The sequence below is a fragment of the Apodemus sylvaticus genome, chromosome 9, assembly GCF_947179515.1.
Source record: "Apodemus sylvaticus chromosome 9, mApoSyl1.1, whole genome shotgun sequence".
Taxonomy (NCBI): domain Eukaryota; kingdom Metazoa; phylum Chordata; class Mammalia; order Rodentia; family Muridae; genus Apodemus; species Apodemus sylvaticus.
Genome location: NC_067480.1, coordinates 9142297 through 9165331, shown reverse-complemented (window position 1 = coordinate 9165331; position 23035 = coordinate 9142297). Strand labels below are relative to the sequence as shown.

General features: G+C 43.3%; 1 protein-coding gene across 1 annotated transcript in view; it reads left to right on the top strand.

The window, feature by feature from the left end:
- The window catches only part of Man2a1 (mannosidase alpha class 2A member 1), a 162371-nt gene extending 140744 nt beyond the window's left edge, over positions 1–21627 (top strand). The window contains exons 19-22 of the mRNA XM_052191903.1: positions 146–279; positions 6815–7018; positions 17390–17500; positions 18961–21627. Coding sequence (XP_052047863.1) covers positions 146–279; positions 6815–7018; positions 17390–17500; positions 18961–19113 — 602 coding nt within the window. The 3' untranslated portion in view covers positions 19114–21627. The remainder of the gene's footprint in view (positions 1–145; positions 280–6814; positions 7019–17389; positions 17501–18960) is intronic.
- Positions 21628–23035: the final 1408 nt, after the last annotated feature.

Here is a 23035-nt window from a genome sequence, read left to right as displayed (position 1 = left end):
ACAGCCCGTTGTCTTATAGAATATCTAGATCCCCCTCCCTAACTCAAGGGAAACTTAAGTCAAAGCAAGGCTGCTGGGTTTCTGTTTAAGCAGCCTTCAGTGACTATCTGCATAAAGTTATCCTGGTTTTGTTTCTTTGTTTCAGGTCAGATTGAGGTCTTCATGGATCGACGACTCATGCAAGATGATAACCGGGGCCTCGGGCAAGGTGTCCACGATAATAAGATTACAGCCAATTTGTTTCGAATCCTGCTAGAGAAGAGAAGCAGTGCGAGCATGGTAGGAAATGCTAACTAGTGAGCATGGTAGGAAACACTGACTAGCGAGCATGGTAGGAAGCACTAACTAGTGAGCATGGTAGGAAACACTGACTAGCGAGCATGGTAGGAAACACTTAACTAGCGAGCATGGTAGGAAACACTTAACTAGCGAGCATGGTAGGAAACACTTAACTAGCGAGCATGGTAGGAAACACTTAACTAGCGAGCATGGTAGGAAACACTTAACTAGCGAGCATGGTAGGAAACACTAACTAGTGAGCATGGCAGGAAACGCTAACTAGTGAGCATGGTAGGAAACACTTAACTAGCGAGCATGGTAGGAAACGCTTAACTAGCGAGCATGGCAGGAAACGCTAACTAGTGAGCATGGTAGGAAACACTTAACTAGCGAGCATGGTAGGAAACACTTAACTAGCGAGCATGGTAGGAAACGCTTAACTAGCGAGCATGGCAGGAAACGCTAACTAGTGAGCATGGTAGGAAACACTTAACTAGCGAGCATGGTAGGAAACGCTAACTAGTGAGCATGGTAGGAAACGCTTAACTAGCGAGCATGGCAGGAAACGCTAACTAGTGAGCATGGTAGGAAACACTTAACTAGCGAGCATGGCAGGAAACGCTAACTAGTGAGCATGGTAGGAAACGCTTAACTAGCGAGCATGGCAGGAAACGCTAACTAGTGAGCATGGTAGGAAACACTGACTAGCGAGCATGGTAGGAAACACTAACTAGCGAGCATGGTAGGAAACACTTAACTAGGGAGCATGGTAGGATACACTAACTAGCGAGCATGGTAGGAAACACTAACTAGCGAGCATGGTAGGAAACACTAATTAGCGAGCATGGTAGGAAACACTTAACTAGCAAGCATGGTAGGATACACTAACTAGCAAGCATGGTAGGAAACACTAACTAGCGAGCATGGTAGGATACACTAACTAGCAAGCATGGTAGGAAACACTAACTAGCGAGCATGGTAGGAAACACTAACTAGCAGCATGGTAGGAAACACTAACTAGCAGCATGGTAGGAAACACTAACTAGCGAGCATGGTAGCAAACACTGACTAGCCCTCCTTCTGTTGGTGGTTCTTCCTTCTCAAAACCGAAGGCGATAACAAAATTTCAAATGCAATTTCTAATGTTGAGATGTCTGTATGATAGATTTAGCTCATAATTATAGAAATGTCTGCATTTGGGCCATATAGGTTTTCTTTTCTTTCCCTTTACTATGTAGCCAAAAACAATTTTGAGGAAGTCATTTGGGTGAAATTATTTTAAAAGAAAAGCTGATTTATTGAGCTAAGAATTATAGAACAGGTGGTTTAACTATACAGTGTATTCTAAGCCTTAGTGACTGTATCATAGACTTAAGTTTTATTATTTGCAAACAGACTGACTTTATGCCTTCCATAGTCAGTATTCATTGCTGGACTATGGGTGAGCAACCTGTCTTCTCATTGATCAGTATAGGCACCAGAAATTCACCACTGGCTTGTGCACCCCTCATGGTGAGTCCCTTCTCACCTAGGTGTCTTGCACACCTCTTGCCAGTGGCTGCTGCTGCTGGCTCACTGGTCTTCAGTCAATGCCAGGTTCTTCCTGTGCCCTTTTGCTCTGTGGCATGGTTGCATACACCCTTTCCTCCTTCCTGTCAAGGGAGCCTTTGGCAGTAGTTCGTACCAGAGCTAATGTCTTTCCTGCCTACATCATCTCTGTTTATTTATGCCCAGTCTGAATTGTCCTTCTCCGAGTAGTATCTGAGTGTGATTACTTGATCTCCTGCTTCGGACCATAAATTCCATGTGAGTCGGACTGGTCTTTCTCTTCTTCTAAGGTCATCTCTATTTAGAGGAGGGATCCAGTGTATGGCTGCCCACATGTGTAGAGAATGAGAACTGCAGAGTCCCGTGTGCTGTATTGTTGCCTGGTAGTTGTAGTCCTTCTAGACTCCTAAAACGTGTATACCTCATCCGCAGATATCACCAGCTTCTCTGCCCATGTAGATGGTTTATACATCAAATAGATTGGTGGGATGAAAACATGATTTAACACAAACAATTTTATAGTATTGAGAATTACTTAGGAAAAAAGTAATTCATAGTCATTTTAGATGTTAACATTTGTATCAGCTCTTGGAACTTCTGGTCTTCATCACTGACGAACGAGCCTGGTTTGAAAAGCTAGAGCTGCATTGGCTTCTTCTCGTATTCCCGACCCTAGCCTACAAAACTTATGTTTACTGCAGCAATAAAAATATCCGTTCAAGACCTAGAAAGCTTTCTCTTAGAAGCTAAATAATTTATTGATTCAAAACTCCTTGCATAGCAATTGAGTTAATTTGATCCAGTATTTCTATAATCCTGTATTAGTTAAATTTCCTTTTATTCCACTATAGATTCTAGGGCTTGAATCCATAGCATCTTTTAAATAAAAAATAAACTAGAGAAGAAACTATAAATTTTAATTTGTAGTGAAATAGATTTAAAAGGCATTTGGTTAAGAAATGTTTTGTGTCCTATGGTTTAACTTCTTCTGTAGCAATTGTTTTTAATTTCAACTGTTCTAATGTTCAGAATAATGACGGTGAAACAGTTGTGGGCAGTAGAGCTCCTCAGACTTGTGGAAACACTGGACAAACTGAGCTGTGTGGATCCTGCTCGCAGGCCGCCGTGCAGAGGCAGTTGAGGACAGATGTAGGGGTAGACACTGTTTCTACTGATGGTCCACAGAAGTAGGGAGTGGAGATTATCTCTGCCATTGACCTCTTCAGGTTTTGCTATCTCTGTCATCCCTCCCCCTTTCCGGCAATGACTGGCATAGAACGGGCTGTTGGTGATGTGGAAGCTGTGTTCATGTTTACAGTCATGCTGTGGATACCATTCTTTTCCTGTAAGGAAGACAAACGGGAAAGGTCAGTTCAAAACCTACTGTAGAGAGCTTACCAAGTTCAAGAGCAAACACTCATGTTAGTGGGAACCAGAATGCTCGGTAAGCATGCGAGGGCACGTCTCAGAATGCCCTGGTACACTTGAGGACACATATCCCAGAATGCCCTGGTACACCTGAGGACACATATCCCAGAATGCCCTAGTAAACTTGAGGACACACATCCCATTGAGAATTCTATATCAGCTCCAGCTGATGGTTTCTGTACGGGAATGACAGTCCAGCATAACTCAGAGTTTTAGTTTCTTGGTCAAAAATCAAATATCTGTTTAGCAAAGGCTTGAGGGTACCTTCTGTGGGGGGAGAACGGTTCTTATTGTTTTTGTTTCATTGTTGTGGTTTTTTGAGACAGGATCTGACTATGTAGTCCTAGCAATCCGAACTCTATGTGGTCAGGCTGGCCTCCAATTCACATAGATCCTACTGTCTCTGTGTCCTACGCTAAGGCACTTAAAGGTGTCTGTGCTCACCCTTGTTGGCTTTAAAATCTGGGCTTCTAAAGAGGTAGCTTAAAAAACCTTTAATGCTGTTCAGACATTCTAAAACATGCCTTCTTCAATTAATAGACTTTCTAGCACAATTATTAGGCTCTTATGAGTTAGGTCAAACTGCATAAGCAAAGATGGTTTTCTACAATGGCAATAGGCTGGACTGTGGTTCACTGCTGGAGAATTTGCATCTCATACACCAGACCCTGGGTTCCATGTATAGCACTTCCCCACAAATATATAAACTGAAGACCTCTTTCTTATCCATAATCAGCAAGATTCAATTAGGTCAAGAGGAAGCCTTTGATGCTTAAAGATCAGACAACATGGGTGACATTAATAAAGGACACAAAGGAACTGCCAGAGAAGTTCGGCTCCTGATTAAAGACTAACACAGCAAAGAAGGTTTCAGCTCTTCTGTGTGGTTTGGAACAGCATAAGCTGGAAACTCTTTAATGCCAAGCTGTACAAAGAAGGCTAGACTCCTGTAATCTGAAACCTTCCAACACACAAGAAACCAAAGAATGTTTTTAGTGCCTGGCAATATCGGTAACTAAAGGGCTGGCAGATCCATTCGTAGCTTAATCAAACATCGCTACTGCAAAGATGTTTAGGAATTTAGGTTGCTCCTAAGATGTGGAATTTAGAACACTGCCTTTTTAGTGAGTTAGAAAGTATAGCAGTAGGCATCCTGCTGAGCCCCTTGTTACTGTCATTAGAAAGTACAGGAATGGGGAACCCTGGCCGAGACTTTTATTTTCTGGCCAGGCCAGCCCCAAAACTGTTATTTGTCCATCAGACTTTTATGGCGAGAACTAACTACACCCTACTCTTAATTCACTTGCCTTGCTGAGAACAATAAAACTGACAGATCTTTACCACTGTTTCCTTTTACAACATTTTAGTTGAAACAAGATTCTGAACCTTGCTTATTCCATGCAAAAGTCTGATGGTAAGTTTTTCCCAGCTCAGATCCCCAGAGCAGCCTGTAGCGCCATCCTTAGGTCTTAACCTGCAGGTTTCCACTTCACATTGCCAAGGTAAGCCCATGGAGCTCCTAGTTCCGTGGATTTGGGCTAGGATTTGGGTTTTGTAATGGCAGCCCAAGCAAGACAACACCAGGGGTAGGGGAACAGATTTGACTTGCACAATTGGTATAGACGCATAGCATTCCGAGTGGGTGACTCGTCAGTGAAGCGCGTCCTCTGTCCCTGGGCATCTAGCATCCCTCCAATGCAGAACAAAACCAGAGTGCTTCCTGAATGCATCTTGACCTAGAATGGACTGAACGCCTCTTGAATCTTTTAAGGCCGTGTTTTCCTTTCTGTTGGAATCTTTCATCTTCCATTACTCAGAAATGATTTTGTCAGCAATCCCGACCTAGATTTTGGAGTCGTTTGATCCAGGAGTCCATTTAAGCGCCTTGTTGCGATTGCTCCCTTTCTGGCCGTCCGTTCTGCAAGCTGCACTGAGTGGCAGTGCTGTTGGAGAATGCCACGTGGGCGCTTCATTCGATCTTTGCAAAGAGTGTGGAACTGATACACTTCAATACAGTTCTTTCACAACTAACTTTTTTGTCAGAATTGTAATGCCACAACAATCCTCTGGTGCTGAAATACTTAAGTAGTTTTGTCTCCATGGCCTGAATGGTAATGACATCGGCCATTAGCTGAGCTTCTGGCTCAACGTAAGTCGCCTTCTGCCAGCACCCTCCTGTGCGATGCTGTCTGACATGCTGAAATCTAAGCTCTGTATCTTATAAATCTAGTCTTTTCACAGACCTACAAGTTAAACCTTTGAGTACTGTATCAAACAAAAAGATACAGAACTCAGAGATATCAGTCATTTAAAAATTTAATAACATAAAATGTAGATTCCCCTGTGTCTTTTCTATTCCCTGGGCATTATTGGCTAGGCATTGATCTTTCAAGTCTCTCTCTCTCTCTCTCTCTCTCTCTCTCTCTCTCTCTCTCTCTCTCTCTCTCTCTCTCTCTCTCTCTCAGTGTGGCCCTGGCTGCTGTCCTAGAACTCACTCTGAAGACCAGGCTGGCCTTGAACTCTCACAGATCTTCCTGCCTCTGCCTCCTGGGTGCTGGGCTTAAAGGCATGTGCCCCCTGATTTTTCAGTGTTTTATATTATCTAGCTTACCAGGTTCCTATCCCTGGCAGATTTATTTGATGTTTGACATACATAAATGTTGCCTCATAAGGAGAGATACATTCTAGCCTAGAGGGAAATATTTTTAAATTGTGCTGAGTAAAAGAGTAGTATATAAATGTATATATTATATAATAACAGACAGAACAGTTCCTGTTTTAAAATAAAATAGAATGAAGAAGTTGGTGCTAACTTGCCAGATTCAAAGATCACAGATGATGTAAATATGCTGCCAGTGTTTTTAGGTCTTGAGACATCAGATTCTTTTGTTTTGTTTATAGTTTTAGTAGTCTCATGTAGCTCAGGCTGGCTGTAGCTCAGCGTTTAGCCAAGACTGCTAATTTCTGTTTGCAGCACTGGAGTTATAAGCACATAGCCAATACAAGCAGCTGGTTTGGTTTCTTTTTGTTTCGTTCGCTTGGGTTGGGTTGGGTTGGGTTGATTTTAATTGCATCAGTTGACAAGGTTTAGGTTTCAAAGGTTTTTTTTTTTAATCATTTATGTAATATAGCTTTAGATCCATATATACCTCCTTAAATGTGTCAGATGAACTCAAGAGTGTGTTGGTAAAACCCTGAGGAGGGTGTGACATTTGACATTGTGTGAGATATGGGACATTACATTTCTTGTACTTTGAAGGGTTTGTGGTAGGTTGGGAGTTTTCATAAAAAGCTTCTTATTATCAAAAAAGTGGAATTTGTCTTTAGTGTGTTCAGTATTAAGTAGGTGCAGGAGATGGTTAAAGTGTGAGTTACTGGACACTGTCGGATTGTCTTCTATGAGCTTGGCATTCTACTGTGTATGTTCTGTGGTGGTCATCTAGGAAGTATACCTCACAGGGGTCATGTATTTTTATATTTAAACTTTGTCAGACAGTGAACTGATTCGATGGGAGCTGCAGATATAAAACGTGTAAGCTTTTGTGCTTTTTCTTGACAGGAAGAAGACAAGAAGAGCCCTGTCAGCTACCCTTCCCTCCTCAGCCACATGACTTCCTCCTTCCTCAACCATCCCTTCCTCCCCATGGTGCTGAGTGGCCAGCTCCCCTCCCCCGCCCTTGAGCTGCTGAGTGAATTTCCTCTGCTGCAGTCCTCTCTACCGTGTGATATCCATTTGGTCAATCTGCGGACAATACAGTCAAAGGTAAATGCCAAAATATGTCTGCATGAGCTTGTTTCTTATGTTCTGTACCTGGTTCAAGGGGTAAGCTTTGGAGCAGTTGGTGTACGGCAGGGCCCACTCTTGCAGAAGGCCTGAGTTCAGTTCCCAGGAACCCTGATGAGTAGCTCATAACTGCCTGTAACTAAAAATCCAGGGCTCCCCTCCCCGACTCGTCTAGACTTTGTGTTTACACACACACACACACACACATACACAGAGCAAAACCACACACATAGATTAATAAAAACTTCAAAATAACATGTAGCAGGTGTCCCTGTGCATTGTGAAATAATTACAAGAACATCCCCTTTTGTCCACTATACTGTTAATTTGCAGTTTCTCTGGTTTAGCAAATATTCCAATGTTGATTTCTTTACCTCCCCGAGCAGTCCTGTGTGGTGGATTGGTCAGAGCTTGACCCTTCACCATGAGCTGAAGCCTATGCTGGCCTGGGGTCTCATGATGGGGCAGAGCCAGGCTCTTCAGTTCTGGTCACTTCATTGACTTCGGTTTGTTAGCCAGTGTTCTGAAAGTCAGAGAAACACTGAGTGTTCTGTCCACAACAGATGCTTTGTTTTTCTATATCTTTTGTTTGAAAATGTTGTAAATCTTGCCCTGGTGTTGAAAACCAACTTTCAGGATGTTTGAGGAAGAGGCTGGAAAGGATTTCTTAGGTTTCCGGTGTGACTGCTAGTGTGCTTCAGTTTGTATTTATGTCCATATTTTAAAGTAGAAAAGGTTGCATGTGGAGTGATTACAGATTGAGTGTGATACAACTGTTCAGATGTTACTAGCAACTGCACAGCTGGATGTAGTATGTGACAGGGATGCTGTGGGAAATAGCTCGGAGCAAGTGGAGTCAGTGCGAAGACCGGAAGGAACTCAACCTAACACGAGAGAAGGACTTAAGATTAAAGAAGGCAAGCTAGGTAAGAAAGGATGGATGTCTACGCTGTGGACGTTTAGGCATTTACAGACCTCATACCCAAGATAAGGAACTTACGCCAGGCTATGCAGGAAGCTGCATGACCTGAAATAATGAAAACAGTGCATAGCCTCATAGCTGCATAGCCACATAGCTGCATAGCCTCATAACTGCATAGCCTCATAGCTGCATAGCTTCATGTGCGTGTTTATGCAGTCTCACTTGTTTGATCATGTGAGGTGAGCATGCAGAATCTGTGTTAAGCATTCTAGCTCTTAGCCAGGTACTGCACTCACAGCTGGCAGCAGACAGACAGATGCCCTTGGCTCCTCAAGTGTCATTTCTAGTCGGAGGAGAAAGATAACTGCAGAAGAAAAACTAGATAACCACGTTAAATGGTGGTGAGAGTGAGGGGTGGCAAATGGGGCCAGTTCAGAGCAGGCGGTACATGCTTGCTGGGGTGGAGAGAAGCCCCTCAGGGAGGGAGAACTGGGGTAGAAGCCCAGAGAGGTCAGGCTATGATGCTCCATCCAGGTTTCTGAGAGGCTGTAAGGACAGTGAGAGGAAGATCTCTGCAGAAGGAAGGGCAAGTGTGAAGTCAGGAGCGGCACCCGTGGCCAGAATATGGGCGCTTAGCTCTTCTTCTGCCCCTTGGGACGGGATCTTCCTTTGAATACATAAATTGTGAGGCTGTTCCCTCTAGTGTTTTTCCAGGTTCTTTTATGTCTTCTCTTTTGACCCATGAAGGCCAGCGTGGCCCCTGGAACGAGCAGCTGAGGGGTGGGTAGCGTCTTTGAGGTAACATGTCACTAATTCATAAGCTGAAAGGCAACAGAAGAGTAGAGAGCAGGCAAGGTTCCATAGCACAGGAGCCCACGTGTCGACATAGATGCAGGGGTCATAGGCAGCCTGAGAACGCCAAGGGCCTGACATCAGGGGGAATTCTGACCAGCGTCCCCCAGCCTCAGTTATAGATGACTCCTCTCCTGGGATTGTGTTAAAGGCGTGGTTTCCATGGAGTCCCACTGAATCACTCAGTGGAGAGTAGAGTCACCTCTGTAGTCCAAGGCTACATCATTGCTTTTTAATGGTAACTTCTTGATGGTCTTTTTGTTGGCTGTCTTCCAATTATAGGAGTCTGATTACTTCCTGTTGTAGTCTGCCTCTGTCTCTGTTGCTGTGATCAAACACCCTGGCCCAAAGGAACATCAGGGAGGAAATGTTTTACTTCAGTTTAGCACTCTTGGGTATCAGCCTCTCACTGAGGGCAGTCGGGACAGGAACCTAGAGCAGAAGCTGTGGAGGGCGGGCTCTTCAGGCCCTACTCCCAGTCTCCTGCTTAGCTAGTGTTCTTTTATAGCCCTAGACCACCGACTAGGGAAATGGTACTGCCTGCAGTGGACTGCATCCATCTATATCAATCGAACAAAAGAATATCTCTCTGACATATCCACAAGCAAAACTGGTAACAACAGCTCCTCACTCTGGGGTTTCCCTGTAGATGACACTGGCCTGTGTGAAGTTGACAGTTAAAACTAGTTAGCATCACCCGCGTGAAAAATCCCATTTCCTACCAGATTAGTTGATGTCCTTGTGTATTCGGACTCTGTCCAGACTGCAGCCACCTGCCTCCTCATAGACCTTCAGACTGCTAACTTAGCTGAGTCTAGGTCAGGCATACCTGCACCAAGAATGTTATGAGAAGCAAAACGATATTTGGAAAGGCTCTGGAAGACAGAAACACCCCGTAAAGCCGCCGTTGGTCCTGATGATGCTTACAGCATGTGACTGTGAGGAGCGAGGAGAGCTCTGGGGCAGAGGGAAGAGAGAGCAAGCATACATTGAAATCTGAACAGGAAGAACTGAAATGTCACCGCCATTGTCCCCTGATGAACTGGAGCCGGAGCTGAAGGCACAGGCTGTTTCTCTGATCGGATCTATGGGCCAGTCCTGTGTTAGCTTTGGACTCTGAGCATGTGTTCTAAGTTGACAGCACAGGAGGTTCACTGGTCCATTGAAACCTATAAAAAGTTGCTCTTTGTCCCTTAACCTTTGAGAAAGGAAAGAGCATTGTTTGGTGAGGCTGGTGTATTGTCTCAACAAAGTTGCTGCCTAAAAAAAAAAAAAATGTATCCATTGTAACTCCACAAGATGCCAAAGAAGTAACTGCAGAGCCAGAGAGGAATGATGGGTGAATCACAGCCTCCATTCCAGGGTTCTGAGTTGGCTTCCTGGCTCCATGTGCTGGCAGCATTCAGTGTACAGCAGTGGGAGTCATCTGGATACTGTAGCTCCTTCCCCACAGCGCCTCACTGATGCACATGCCCATGTCCACGCGAGACCCAATGTTTGCACTGCCAGCGTGTCAGCTAACATTTTCCCAAGAGGTCTAGCAAAGGCACTTGTCCCTTCCTGCCTGCTAACTATAACTAGTGGCGTCGTGGGGTACCATTTCTGCCCCATCCCCATTCTTAGCTGATCGTGGATAAAAAGAATTATGGGTTCAGAGACCAGTGAGAGAGGTCACAAGGGCTGGACTTGCAGTGAGAGTGAGAAACGCCAGGTTGGGCGGGAAGGTGATTCTGTGGGTAAATTGAGTACCAGTCCTCAGATTCTCTATACTGAGCTCATGTCTACAATCTTCAGAAACAAAAATTTTAACAAGTGTATCCAACTTGATGATTCTGGTTCTGTTTGTCTATAGATAGCAGAGCCTAGACATTTAATAACAATCTAAATAATTACTTAATGTAATTTATTTAAAATAGATTAAAATGAAAATTTAGGAAAACCTTCCCTTTTGAGATTAGAAACTAATAAGTCACCTCCATTTAAAATAAATGTTACAGATTAAATTAAGATAAAATCCCCTATTAGGTCTTTTTTCTGAGTCCTGTTTGTGGATTCAGAAGGTGTTGTTTGATTTTTTTTTTTTAGGATTACTGTTTTTGTTTGTGAAAGTTCCAAACTTGTGGGCATTCTTCTGTTATTAGCAGATGAGGTTATCCTTTTATGTAGGCATGTTTACGCTTGCACTTTCTGTATTTGAAAAGCGATTCCATTCTGTGTATTTGTAATGAGATGGCAGACGCCTCAGGAGCCCTGTCACAGAGTGTGGTGTGAGCTAGCTCATTCCAGCCACTGCCTGCGAAGGTGACCGCTAACTTCTCACCTAATGCGCCTCGTCACCCTGCTGCTGTGAGCTGGCTGCCTCCCCTTGATCACTCTGCCCTCCCTTTGCCATCTGCAGATGGAGCTTCTTCAAAGGTTTGAAACCTGGGTAACATGAGCTCTGCCAGAGTATACGAAGCAGCAAAATCCGGGGCACCAAGAAAGCATAGCTCTTTAAGGAAAGGGATTCTTGTTAGCAAAGATGCTGAAAGAAAGACTCCTATCGTAGTTACTTCCCAGTGCTGTCCTAAGACACTGTGACGAAGGCAACTTATAACAAGAGAGCATGTAATTGGGGCATGCTTGCAGTTTCAGGGTCTAGTCCATTGTCGTCATGGCAGGAAGCATGGAGCAGGCAGGCCACTGGCATGCAGCAGTAGCTGAGAGCTCACATCTTCGGGCAACAACCAGGAGATGTAGAAAGGGAGGCTAACTAGGAAGGGTGTGGGCTTTGGAAAGCTCAAAGCCCACCCCAGCGACACACCTCCTCCAACGAGGCCACACCTCCCACATCCTGATCCTTCCCAAACAGTTCCACCAATATATGAGCCAGTGGGGGCCATCCCCATTCAGATCCCTGCGGCTCCCATGGGAAGATAGATTATACATCAGAGCTCTGCAGGGTGGACCTGCAAATCGCTCTTGGAACTGAGCAAGCCGAAGAGATATGCTGCCCAGCATCCCACTCAGAGGTGGGGCCATCCAGCTTTACGGCTTTGAGAAAGTCTATGTAGCCCACATTTTCTCAACTTGCTCCATTGTTATTTTTGTTGTGACATTCTCATTTGATTCGCGCATATTGCTCTGTGCTCTGTGTGATTTTTATTTTTAAGGTTAACGGTGTTCTTACAAATAGTTAACCAAGCATTTCAAAGTCAGTGTTGCTTCTAATGTGAATCTCTCTCTCTCTCTCTCTCTCTCTCTCTCTCTCTCTCTCTCTCTCTCTCTCTCTCTCTCGCACACACACACACACACCACTTGTTTATACCACCACCACCCCTTCTTATAAATGGCACTTTGAGGTTTTTGTTTCTCCTTCTTTATAAGAACTGATTGGTGCTTTATTGATCTCCCTAGCTTCTGAGAAGGTGAAAATTGAAGGGGTGGGGTGTTCTTTGTTGTACATATCTAAGAACACCTGCTCACCTTTCCTTAACAGCTTATCTTGTTGATCTTGTCTTATCTTGTTGATCAACACCAAGAACTATTACTGGGCATTTTAATGAGTGTCCTGGAGACTGAATCTTTACTGGTTACAGTTCTTTGTCTTGGGACTTGCAGTGAACCGTGGGATTTTCTGAGGCTCTCCCTGCCAGAAAACAATGAAGGTGGGTGTTCTGTGGGTTACTAAATATACTTCTGAATGTCTAACTTCTTGAAGAATATGAGCAGTTTAGAGACATCTTCCTACAAGGTATTTAGCTGTGCCTTCGTATATGAACGCCTTGAAGTCCTATAAGGAGTCTGTATGGCCCATGCTGTCCCTGGAGGATCTGCTCAGAGTCAGGGGCTCATCCTGTGCTGTCTCTTACTTAGCTTGGAAATAAGGGAGAAACACTGCTGGAAGTGCTGAGGACTAGCCCTTCTCATCTTCCCTTACCGAGGTGTAGCTCACCAGTGAGTTAGGTAGGTCCTGGGGTGCTAAACAAGGGTTGTGAGTGACCAGTGCTTTGTCACCGCCGGGCTATTCCTACATAGCCAAACTTGCCAATAGTACATTAGTGAAATAATAGTACATTATTTCCTTAGCTCTCTTAACCATTATAAAGGTTGTTGAGACATAAAGTGAGTTTGTCTGTGCAAACCATTATATGTCTTGTCTGGTGTACAGCCTGTTTCAGTATGTGTTAGTCATTGTCACTGTGGTTGTGTACAGCCTGTATTAATCGTCCCTGTCCCTGTCACAGTGCTTTGATCTACTGAAGAACTCTAACCCAGCTCCCTGTATTTACTGAAACTTAATGGTTATTGAAAACCTCTTGCCTGGTTTGTGGAACCAGGCCTCACTTGACCCGGCTCTCTCTGGTCCCAGCCTTTCTGAGGGTGCTTTGGACAGACCTCTTTGCCCATCCATTTGCAGGACCGACCTCACAGCTCAGCCCTGCGTATATTGATCTTATCTCTGGGAACGACTTCTGAAAGGGTTGTTGACTGTTGAACACTGAGTGCAGTGACTCATGCTCACATGTGACCTGGCCTGTTCGTCTAGCATAGTGTTTGGTGCAGTTTTCAGAGGTTGCACACCCTCATTCCCCTCCTTCTCTGAGGTCCTGATATTAATAACATGTTAGTGGATTTTTAAAAATTATTTCACCATCTCTTTACTTTCTTAGAGCACATGGTATACCTGCGTGAATGTATAAACTTTTGAATGTATATTCAACTCAAGAGTTTTCCTATTTTTGATTTACTTTCTTCTATTGAAAAACTTCATGGAATATATTCTGATCATGCTCCACCCCGCCACCACCCATTCAAGAATTCCATCAAGAGCATCATGCCCTATTCATTCTCTCTCTCTCTCTCTCTCTCTCTCTCTCTCTCTCTCTCTCTCTTCCCCTTCCCCCCCTCCCCCTCCCCCTTCCTCACTCTCTCAAATAGGCAAAACACTAAATCAGAAACTATTCAATTAAGTAAAAGACAAATAAGATTAAAAAAAATACCCATCAATAAAGCAGTATGAGACCAAAGTCTACAAAAATTCCCTTGGGTTTGGTTTGTATTGGCCATCTGCGGCTGGGCATTGTGCCTGCCCTCAGGTGTGTCCGTTGCACATAGCTTCTTTCGTAGTGAAAGCCCACAACTATGACCCACCTCAGCACTAGGACTGGGCAGACCGGCTCCCATTAGTGGAGGCTGCTGTTGTCTGAGGCTGAGGGTTTAGTTGGAGCAGGCATTTGCCAGTGTTTACACATGTCCTCTCCAGAGTGGCTAGTTGCAAGAGGGCATGCCTTAAGGAGTCTCAGGCCCACCCAGAGAAAGCCAGTAAGACTAAAGGTTTACAAAATACCGTTGAGTTTATGTTGTATTGGCCAACAACCCCTGGGCATGGACCTTTCCTGAGCTGTAGCAATATACACACCGAGACTCCACTGGAGAAGACTAATTTTCCCTTTGCAAGTGGCTGTCAGTTGCAGATAGCTCCTTGGTTAGGGGTGGAGGTCGTGTCAATATCTCCACTCTGACTTGAACCTGTGCATGCTGCCTCAGTCTCTGTGAGTTCATGCATGTCCCTCCTGTTGTGTCTGGAAGACACTGTTTCCTTGGAGTCATCCATTGCCTCCGGCTCTTAAACAGTCTGCCTCCTCTTCTGCACAGATCCCTGAGCCCCGAGGGGAGGGAGTTTGGTGGAGACATCTTGTTGAGGAAATGTGCTCTAAAGTCTCTTACTCTCTGCCGATGTCCAGTTGTAGCTCTCGGTCGTAGTTCCTGTGGCCTGCTGGAGAAGCTCCTCTGATGATTGCTGAGCACGCCGCTGATCCAGGGCTGTGGCGTGCTCTTAGCAGCCATTTCATTGCTCTATTCCTTTAGTGGAACCGTAGATTTATGAATTTATGAATAGGAATTTAAATGAAGCTGGAGCTTCTACCCAGTGAGATACATAAGTTGTGTCTTCAGCAAGAGGGCTTTATCTTTTGTTCACTGAGGACAATCAGTTAGCCTTGGCAAGAGCCCATGGTATTTGATAGTTCTCACAGTGTCCTTTGACCAAAGAGTCAACTAGATGTGACCCATTCCTGGAGCTGGAAGTTTCACTTAGTGGTGAGAGATGTCTGTCTGGGGCATCTCTTCTCCATCATTTGGCAATTCCATTTACATTTCTTGCATATGTGTGTGTGTGTGTGTGTATGTATGTGTATATATATATATATATATATATATATATATATATATATATATGGAATCTTCTTAAGTAGTTTTCATAAATGGTCCAGAAAGTTAAAATGCTGCATGCTTTAGGTTGATAGTGACAAGTGCTTCTGGAGGAGTTTGATTAAGAGGCCATCTAATCTGTGAGTCCACATGTAGACAGATTGGGGCTTTGACATGTAACTATAGATATGTAATTTAACAGTTCCTTTATTCTTTAGCTAAAAAGTTACAATGTCATTGTAGAAATTTATTAATAAAAATTCCATTTGTATTAACTTGTAATATTTATAAAATAATCACCTTTGTGGTGAATTTCTGGTAAAAACACAAACAGTGAACATGCCAAGGGCATCCTATTCAAACACTAGACTACATCTTTGGATTATTTCACTTCCTTTTGATTGTATAGAAAAAAGAAAACCCAGTTTTACTGAACACAGCTACTGAATTGCAGAGCGTGGAGACAGTTTTGGGCTGACTGAGTCCTACCTAGGCTCTGAGTCACTAATCTTTGGCTTCTGGACTAATACACCCTATCCCTTTAAGTTCTGTGAGACCACCACTATAGACAGAATTCCTCAGGAGTCATCCACAGGATGAATTTATGCAGGAAGTATACCAACATTAGTTCCATCTTGTAGACAAATCGATGCTTAAATAAGTCACTGTTCCCAGGTGCCTTGGTTGGTGGGGATTGGGTTCCCTTTGCTATTCATATGGTGATCGGTGAGTAATCAGTGGAGGGTTCTCTATGTGCTATTCTGCTGTGAGGTGTGTGGCAGGACACAGCGTTTTGTTGAAGTTTTGCTAGACATCTTTATCATGTACACACTTAGAGCTGTTGTGTTTGTCAACGTCACCTCATGACCCATGGCATTGTTTTTCCCTCCCTTGCAATGCCATTGAGAAATTGGCAGTGCAAAGCCTCATAACATATGCTGTCCCAGGCACTCTGGGGTGAGGACAGCTTTAAATGCTCAGGCCCCTTAGCATCAAATGCAATGCAGTTTCTCAGAAAAGAGATCTCTGTAGCACATTACGCAGAGCTTGTCCTGTAGTGAAGACGGCCATGCTGACTCCGGCTGGAGAAGAGCAGTAACTTGTGTTCCTCCCAGACTCTAGCAGCAGGAAGCTCTCTTAGGTATAACTGCGACTCATCAAAGTTCCAGTGATTTTTAATTCATTTGCTCATCCTCACAAATATCTTTGCACTTTGCTTTATTTTCGTGTGTGTGTGTGTGTGTGTGTGTGTGTGTGTGTGTGTGTGAGTTTATATGTGAGTATGTGGGGGAGAGTCACATGTGGAAGTTAGAAGAAGCCTTTGGGTGCTAGTTCCTGCCTTTGTGCCTTGTTTGAGGCGAGGTGTCCTTACTGCTGAGCAGGCCAGGCTAACCGGCCTGTGAGTGTCCAGAGAGGCTGCTGTGTCCAGCTCTCATTTTCTCACGGGGTCTGCCAAGATGACTGGTGCTTGTACTGTGCCTCTGCCTTTCGTGGAGGTTCTGGGGATCTGAACTCCAGCCACCAGGCTCGCTCTGCAAGGGCTTTCCTTCAGAGTCACTTCCCCAGACCCTGTCTTTACTCTTTAGAAAACAAAATATATAAAGATAATTCTAACTTCACACACCCCAAATCCAAATCACTTGTGGAGTCACTATTTAGATGGCTGCAAGAAAGTTTGTTGCAATGAATAAGTAAATAAGTATGTATGTATATATGTATGTGTATGTATGTATATATGTATGTGTGTGTATGTATGTGTATGTATATATGTATGTGTGTATATATGTATGATTCTCCTTGCCACTAGTTATCTTTGGTGTTTTTCTCTTCACCCAGGAGGATCTCTGAAATATGAACTTAAATGACGTACCAAGTTAATAAAATGTGGCTGGGCACAGCATAACTGATTCAATTTAAATGTCTCTTACATAAAAATAATGAAGCAACACATTAAAGAGTAAAAATATTAGTGCATCCCCCAAATGTAGTGTTGCACAGAGAAGTGCCCGTGTTAAGGCTGGTGTTAACTCATCGCATGACCAAACTGGGACAAAATTTAGGTGTGTTTTATTCAATACATGTATATATGAAAAAAAACTAAATGATTTTATTTGTGGATACTTTGATAAAACATCTTTAATATGTGATCAGAAAGGAAGTCTAGGCCTTTAGGGGTGATGGGGGCAACAAAGGCATGAAGTTATATAACCAGGACCTCCGAGGTAAGCTTGAGGGCTTGGGGAGGATAGTAACCTTTGAACCTTTGAAGGGATGAGTTAATAGTATCTCATTGTTGAATAAATGCGCAGACACCAAGAAATGTGTGAGGTGCTATAAATAATCACTTCAGTGTCTGTATGATATATTGGTGTTTTTGTTTTCAGATGGGCAAAGGTTATTCAGATGAGGCGGCCTTGATCCTCCACAGGAAAGGGTTTGATTGCCAGTTCTCCAGCAGAGGCACAGGGCTGCCCTGTTCCACTACTCAGGGAAAGGTAAGAGTCTCTTCCTAGTCCAGACAGTATGCTTTGGAATCCTCGCTTTCCGCAGATAGCCTTTCATTACCTTGAACTCCTGTTTACCTTGCCTGCAAGCCAGCTCAAGATTTCTCATTTCCACAAAACACTTGCTCCACCTAAAGTTCTGTTCTTGTCAGCTCCAATTCGCACACTCTTGAAGGCAATGTTCCTATCATATCTCTGGTCTTCCATTTTGAGACTGTCAGTCTCATTATACCTCTTATCGTCATTTTCAATTCCCCTGAGCTGTCTGTGGTCGCATACCACATAGCTTGGCCCTGGTAGTTTAAACCCATGTTCCACAAAGACCAGGGCAGATTTAAAATACTGAAAGATGACAAGCACAGCGATCAAGTTACGGCATAAACATCAAAACCTTGGTCAACGAAAGAATTGAGCACAGCCCTGAGGCAGCTGTGCTGAGGTCATGTCAGTTGACTTGTTTGGAGAAATAGATGTGTATCTGGGTCTCCTAATTGATCCAGATTTGTGTATGAGTCAGCACTGTGGAGATCAGTTAGCCCGTGAGTCCCCACGCTGCTGGCTGGTTGCCCATTCTTGATTTTTCTTCTCAAGTTTTTCTGGCAGTTTGTCAGCATCTTCTTGGAAGGAGGAACATCCAGTCCCCTGCCTCTGAGTGAGCCAGGACTCACAAAGTAGCTAGCTGGCTGGTCTCTGCACATAGCTAGGTCTGCCCGCCCAGCAACTTGGCAAAGCCAACTTTCTACCAGAACTCCATAGGCACACTACAGAACAGATTCAAGCTATCTTGTCCCAACTCTGCATACTAACACTCATTCTAAGATCTGAGAAGAATGCTTACTTGGATGGATTTTCTTTACCCCACTTTCCCTGTGTGTTTCTACTCTAGAACTAATGATCTGAATATACCTAAGGAACCTTCTAGTATTAATGTGTTAAGTCTTAAGAATAATCGAGGGATTTTATTCCAAGAGACACTTTAGGATAACCTGGAGAGGTGATGAATATATTTTCCCAATGTCCCTGTAGATTGGGGCCTGTAACACAATGAGCCATTGTTTTTGTGAAACTCTGTCTAATTTTTCAATTCTGTTGGGAGTGGGCTTGGGAAATTGGCTTATAACCGTCATTATTATGGAGAAAATTGAGCAAAGAATCTGATGGTTTTCAAGTCTGCTGGGATTTCTTGGTTCTTAGACGTCCACTCTTGTATTGAAAATGTCCTCATATAAAACTAAAGGAAATGCAAGGGAGAGTGGCTCACAGCCATGTGTCTCCAGGGACGTTTGTGTTCTGGAATGCAATGTCCTCTCTCCTTCATGTTCTCAAAAGGGAACTTCAGCATCTAAATACATCCCTTCCTGTGCTTGTCTTAAAGTGACTTTATCGATGCGCTACTGCTCTTCTCTCAGGGCTGGTCGGAATCTGCAAATCTTGTCACTTGCTTTTTATAGATGTCCGTTCTGAAACTTTTCAACAAGTTTGCTGTGGAGAGCCTCACCCCCTCCTCGCTGTCCTTGATGCACTCCCCACCAGACGCCCGGAACATGAGCGAAGTCAGCCTGAGCCCCATGGAGATCAGCACATTCCGAATCCGCGTGAGGTGAACCTGACCCTCAGACTCAGTGGAGGAACTCTGCCTGTTACCATCCTTGGGTTCACGTGCAATAACTCAGCTCATCACTTCAGCTTCTGGCTACTGTGACAACATGAAGTCTGTGATTCTTTTTTTTTTTTTAACAATCTAGTAAGAAAAGAAGAAAAAGCCATGCTTTAAAAGAGGTTTCTTTCTCTGAGTTTGTCCCACAGCTGCCATTATCAGTGTGAACTGAGGTAACAAAAGATGAAGAACTATTGAAAGACAAGCAAGCCCTCAACAGACTGTATCTCAGGTCAAATGCTAACTAATTATGTTTGCATTGGGGGTTGTAAGGAGATTCTCTAGATGTATTCTTATCTCTGATTATGTATTATTTAAAAAAAAAACCCATTTGACCTAAATAGAAAGCAAAATCAGAAGTTGGTAGGTAACAGCTTAATGGCCAAAGTAGTTGTAATCATTAATCATTGGTAAAATTTGAATATTATGTGTGTTAAAATAATATGGAAAAGTGCAACCCCTCAACCCTTATGATAAATATAGTTGGTTTTTATACTCTTTCCCAATGAGCTTCTTGGCTACTCTTTCCAACCCATACATTAAAAAAAAAAAAAGTGATTATTTTAGTCACTCACCAGTAGAAAAAGAGGTGTATTTTCATTACTTGACAATGTGGGACAGGTGCAATGTATTCCATTGTCACTAAAACAGAAGAAGCAATTCCATTTTAGGGACCACAAGGTGTCTTTCTATACAGCTCATTTGAATACAGGTGTTCCAAGGTGGAGTTTTCTATTTTTAAATTACCATATCAAAAATAAATGTGCCTTATTTTTTTATAAGTCTTGTTAAATCTTATTACTGTCCGTATTACTGTTTGGGAGGTGGGGTATTGGGAGGTGGGGTAGGGGTGGGTACTTTCTAGGACACATAAATTATGTAATTTTTTTGCTTGATCATGCTGGCCACATCCTGATCTGTGTCATTTCATTTGTGGTGGCGTTGCTCTAAACGTTTTGACTATTTGAATGTACTGAGATGTCAGAAAACAAAACAAGGGAGAAAAATATTGTTAATTAAAATATGCTGCTGCCAAGGAAACTGCAAGTTGAAGCAAGGATTTTGTAATGTACGAGATCCAAGTACTACTTGCATTTCACAGTAGTTAACCATGTTAAAGAGAGAATGCTTTAAAAATAGACTGTTTTAAAATCCACTGTGTGTAGCTCATCTTGATGTTCCTACTAAAGAATATGTTCCAAACGTTCGTGTGTGGTAAACTCAACGTGTTAGTCCAGCCCATGTTCCACCACAGGACCTTTAAGTTCATTTGAGATCGTCATTTCTTTAATAGAATAACAGTATTTAATTTCAGTATAGAAAGAATGCTCTGGCTATATACACTTTTGAAAAATTCTCCTCGGTGTCTTAACCTAATTTAATATCATTTGACTTTAAACCTTCATTTCCCTCTTGCCATTCCAATACGTTACAGAGAAAATCATTTCTGCCTCATCATCATCTGGATTCCTCAGCTCTGCTCCTACATTTGCTGTTCTGTCGAGTTCATAAACTCCTTTGCCTAGACTCACTAAGGAAATACCAGAGCTGACAGGACTATTGCAAGGGTATAATTTCATGCAATAAGCATGTGACGTACATTCCCTTCCTCATTTGTCGGGGAACAAGCAACTACAATACAGCAAAACCACTTCCTTCTGTAGAGCTCTGCAGACGCTAGCTGGGCTCACCAAGCGCGAGCACCAGGAATATGATCTATATTCTTGTTGTATCTTAAGTGTATACCTTCCTGTGGATGATCTCTGTGCTCTGTGGTTAAGTAGCTATGCTTAATCACTACAGAAGTTCTGATGAGGCCAAATGAAACCAGAGGCTGACATAAACAATAAACAAAAACCGCAGACGCAGGGGACCCACCCGCCCTGTGTTCTGGCCACCAGCTTCTTACTCACAGGTGAAGCAGAAATTCTATTTAACCAGCAAGTTTCTGCTTTTTAAAGTTATTTTTACAACATCAGGGAAGTGAAGAGAGGGTGTTTTTTGCTTTGGGTTATGGTCACAAAAAAAAATCGAGTTTCTCTGGCACGTATGGACAGCCAGACACACTTCAGACATGACATCAGGGGTCTGTTTGGTTAGGCTTATAACATCCGTTAACACAGACGCTCGGTGGACCAAGATTGTCTCGCTGCTCTCTCCCCACTTTCTAAAATTTTAATTTTGTTTAGAGGTGCATGGTTCAAATATCAGCATTCTAAAAATATCGATTCAAAGAAAATGCTGTATGGTATTAGAAGACATTGTAATTATCTTCCTGTGTCTTTGTTGTACTCGTGCTGAAATGTTTTCACAGTCCTTTGTCTAGAGAAAATGTTTACTTTCATTTTGATTATTTTGCTCATTGAAATCAACAGGTTTTGATATTTTTCTCTTGGAAGATTTTTATAACTTTTTGGGAATATGTAATATAAGATCTCTAATAAAATATAATCTTATCCTGTGCTTTGTGTTCTGGAGTAATTCTTAATTCTATTTTCAAAGAGATCTATTAACACATTTATAATGACGTAGTGTAAAGCAGCCAAGGTTTGTGTGTGTGTGTGTGTGTGTGTGTGTGTGTGTGTGTGTGTGTGTAGGGGGTGCTCTTCTTGGTTCTGCTGTGACAAAATCAGCTTTCTTCAGCCCAGTCCTAGTTAAAAGGGGAGGGAGAATTTTCTGTGAATATTAGTAAGTTTCACATCTGCGTGTGGATTGAAGTCTAGAGCCCTTTCCAGCAGTAGGACCCATGGTTCCATCTTCAGCCAGATAGATAAAAGGAAGACTTTGATGGGTCAGATTCTGTATCTGGAAAGAACAGGGCAGAACAGGAAGTGGAGTAAAGTCAGCACATGGAGCTAAGAAGGTCCTTGTGAACTGATCCAGAAAACAGAGCCGGTAGCAAGAGAGAGCTCCAGGTGCTGCTACTGCCCTATCCAGGAGAATGCACAGTCGCCATGGCCGAGGAGTTCCTCCAAAAACCCCCAGTGGGTGAGAGTGCGGAATAATATCTGACGCTCCGCAGGCATGGGCTGACTGGGAAACTGACTTATTTCTGGTGACATACAGTAAAATGTAAAAATATATTTCGCTGGGAAGTAATGAAAACTAAGTCCTTGGCTCTTTAAGTTTTAATTATTAGCATGTTCCAGAAAATTTAATGAAACCGGTAAAGAAAATTTGGCTTACATGACTATTCATTCATAGCGATTCTGGTTTTGAGTGGTTGGGGTCAAAACCTACTGGAGAGAAGGAATTGGCAAAGACTGCCACGTGACAAGCTGAGCACACATGCCTTGCGGCAGAAATGGAGCAGAATCTTCCAGTATAAACTGCTTTCATCTAAGATAGGGACACACCTTCAGTGTATCACGTTCAGCATAGAGAGCACTCCCAATTCAGACTGTGAGGTTTTCCAGGTTGACTTTGACTTACATTGTCTCTCCGCTGTTGTCCTCATTCTCGGGCTATCCACTGGGTGTCAACATGGCCACCAGGCGATCCAGACTGGTGCGTAGACATCGCAGAGACTTTGGTAGGAAGAGTTCCTTAGCTCGTTGTTTGTAGTATATGTCTTAGAGTTTGTGTCCTGGGCTGTCTTTAGTTCTCATGCCAATTTTTACACTGAGGATCTAGACGTAAGAAGCTGGAGAGCCACGTGGGAAAGCAGATGGGCCCACGTTATAGGGGAATGGGTAGCTGTGGCAAAGGTATCTGGAAGACAAGCATGCTTTGGATGGGAGTTGACATCTCGGTGTCAGACAGGCAAGGTACAGTAGAAACGTATTTCTGAGGAAACCCGGATGCAGATGGGAACTCTAGAGGAAGCTGAGAGTGCCTACCTCACTCGACTTTCAGGAAAGATTTCATAG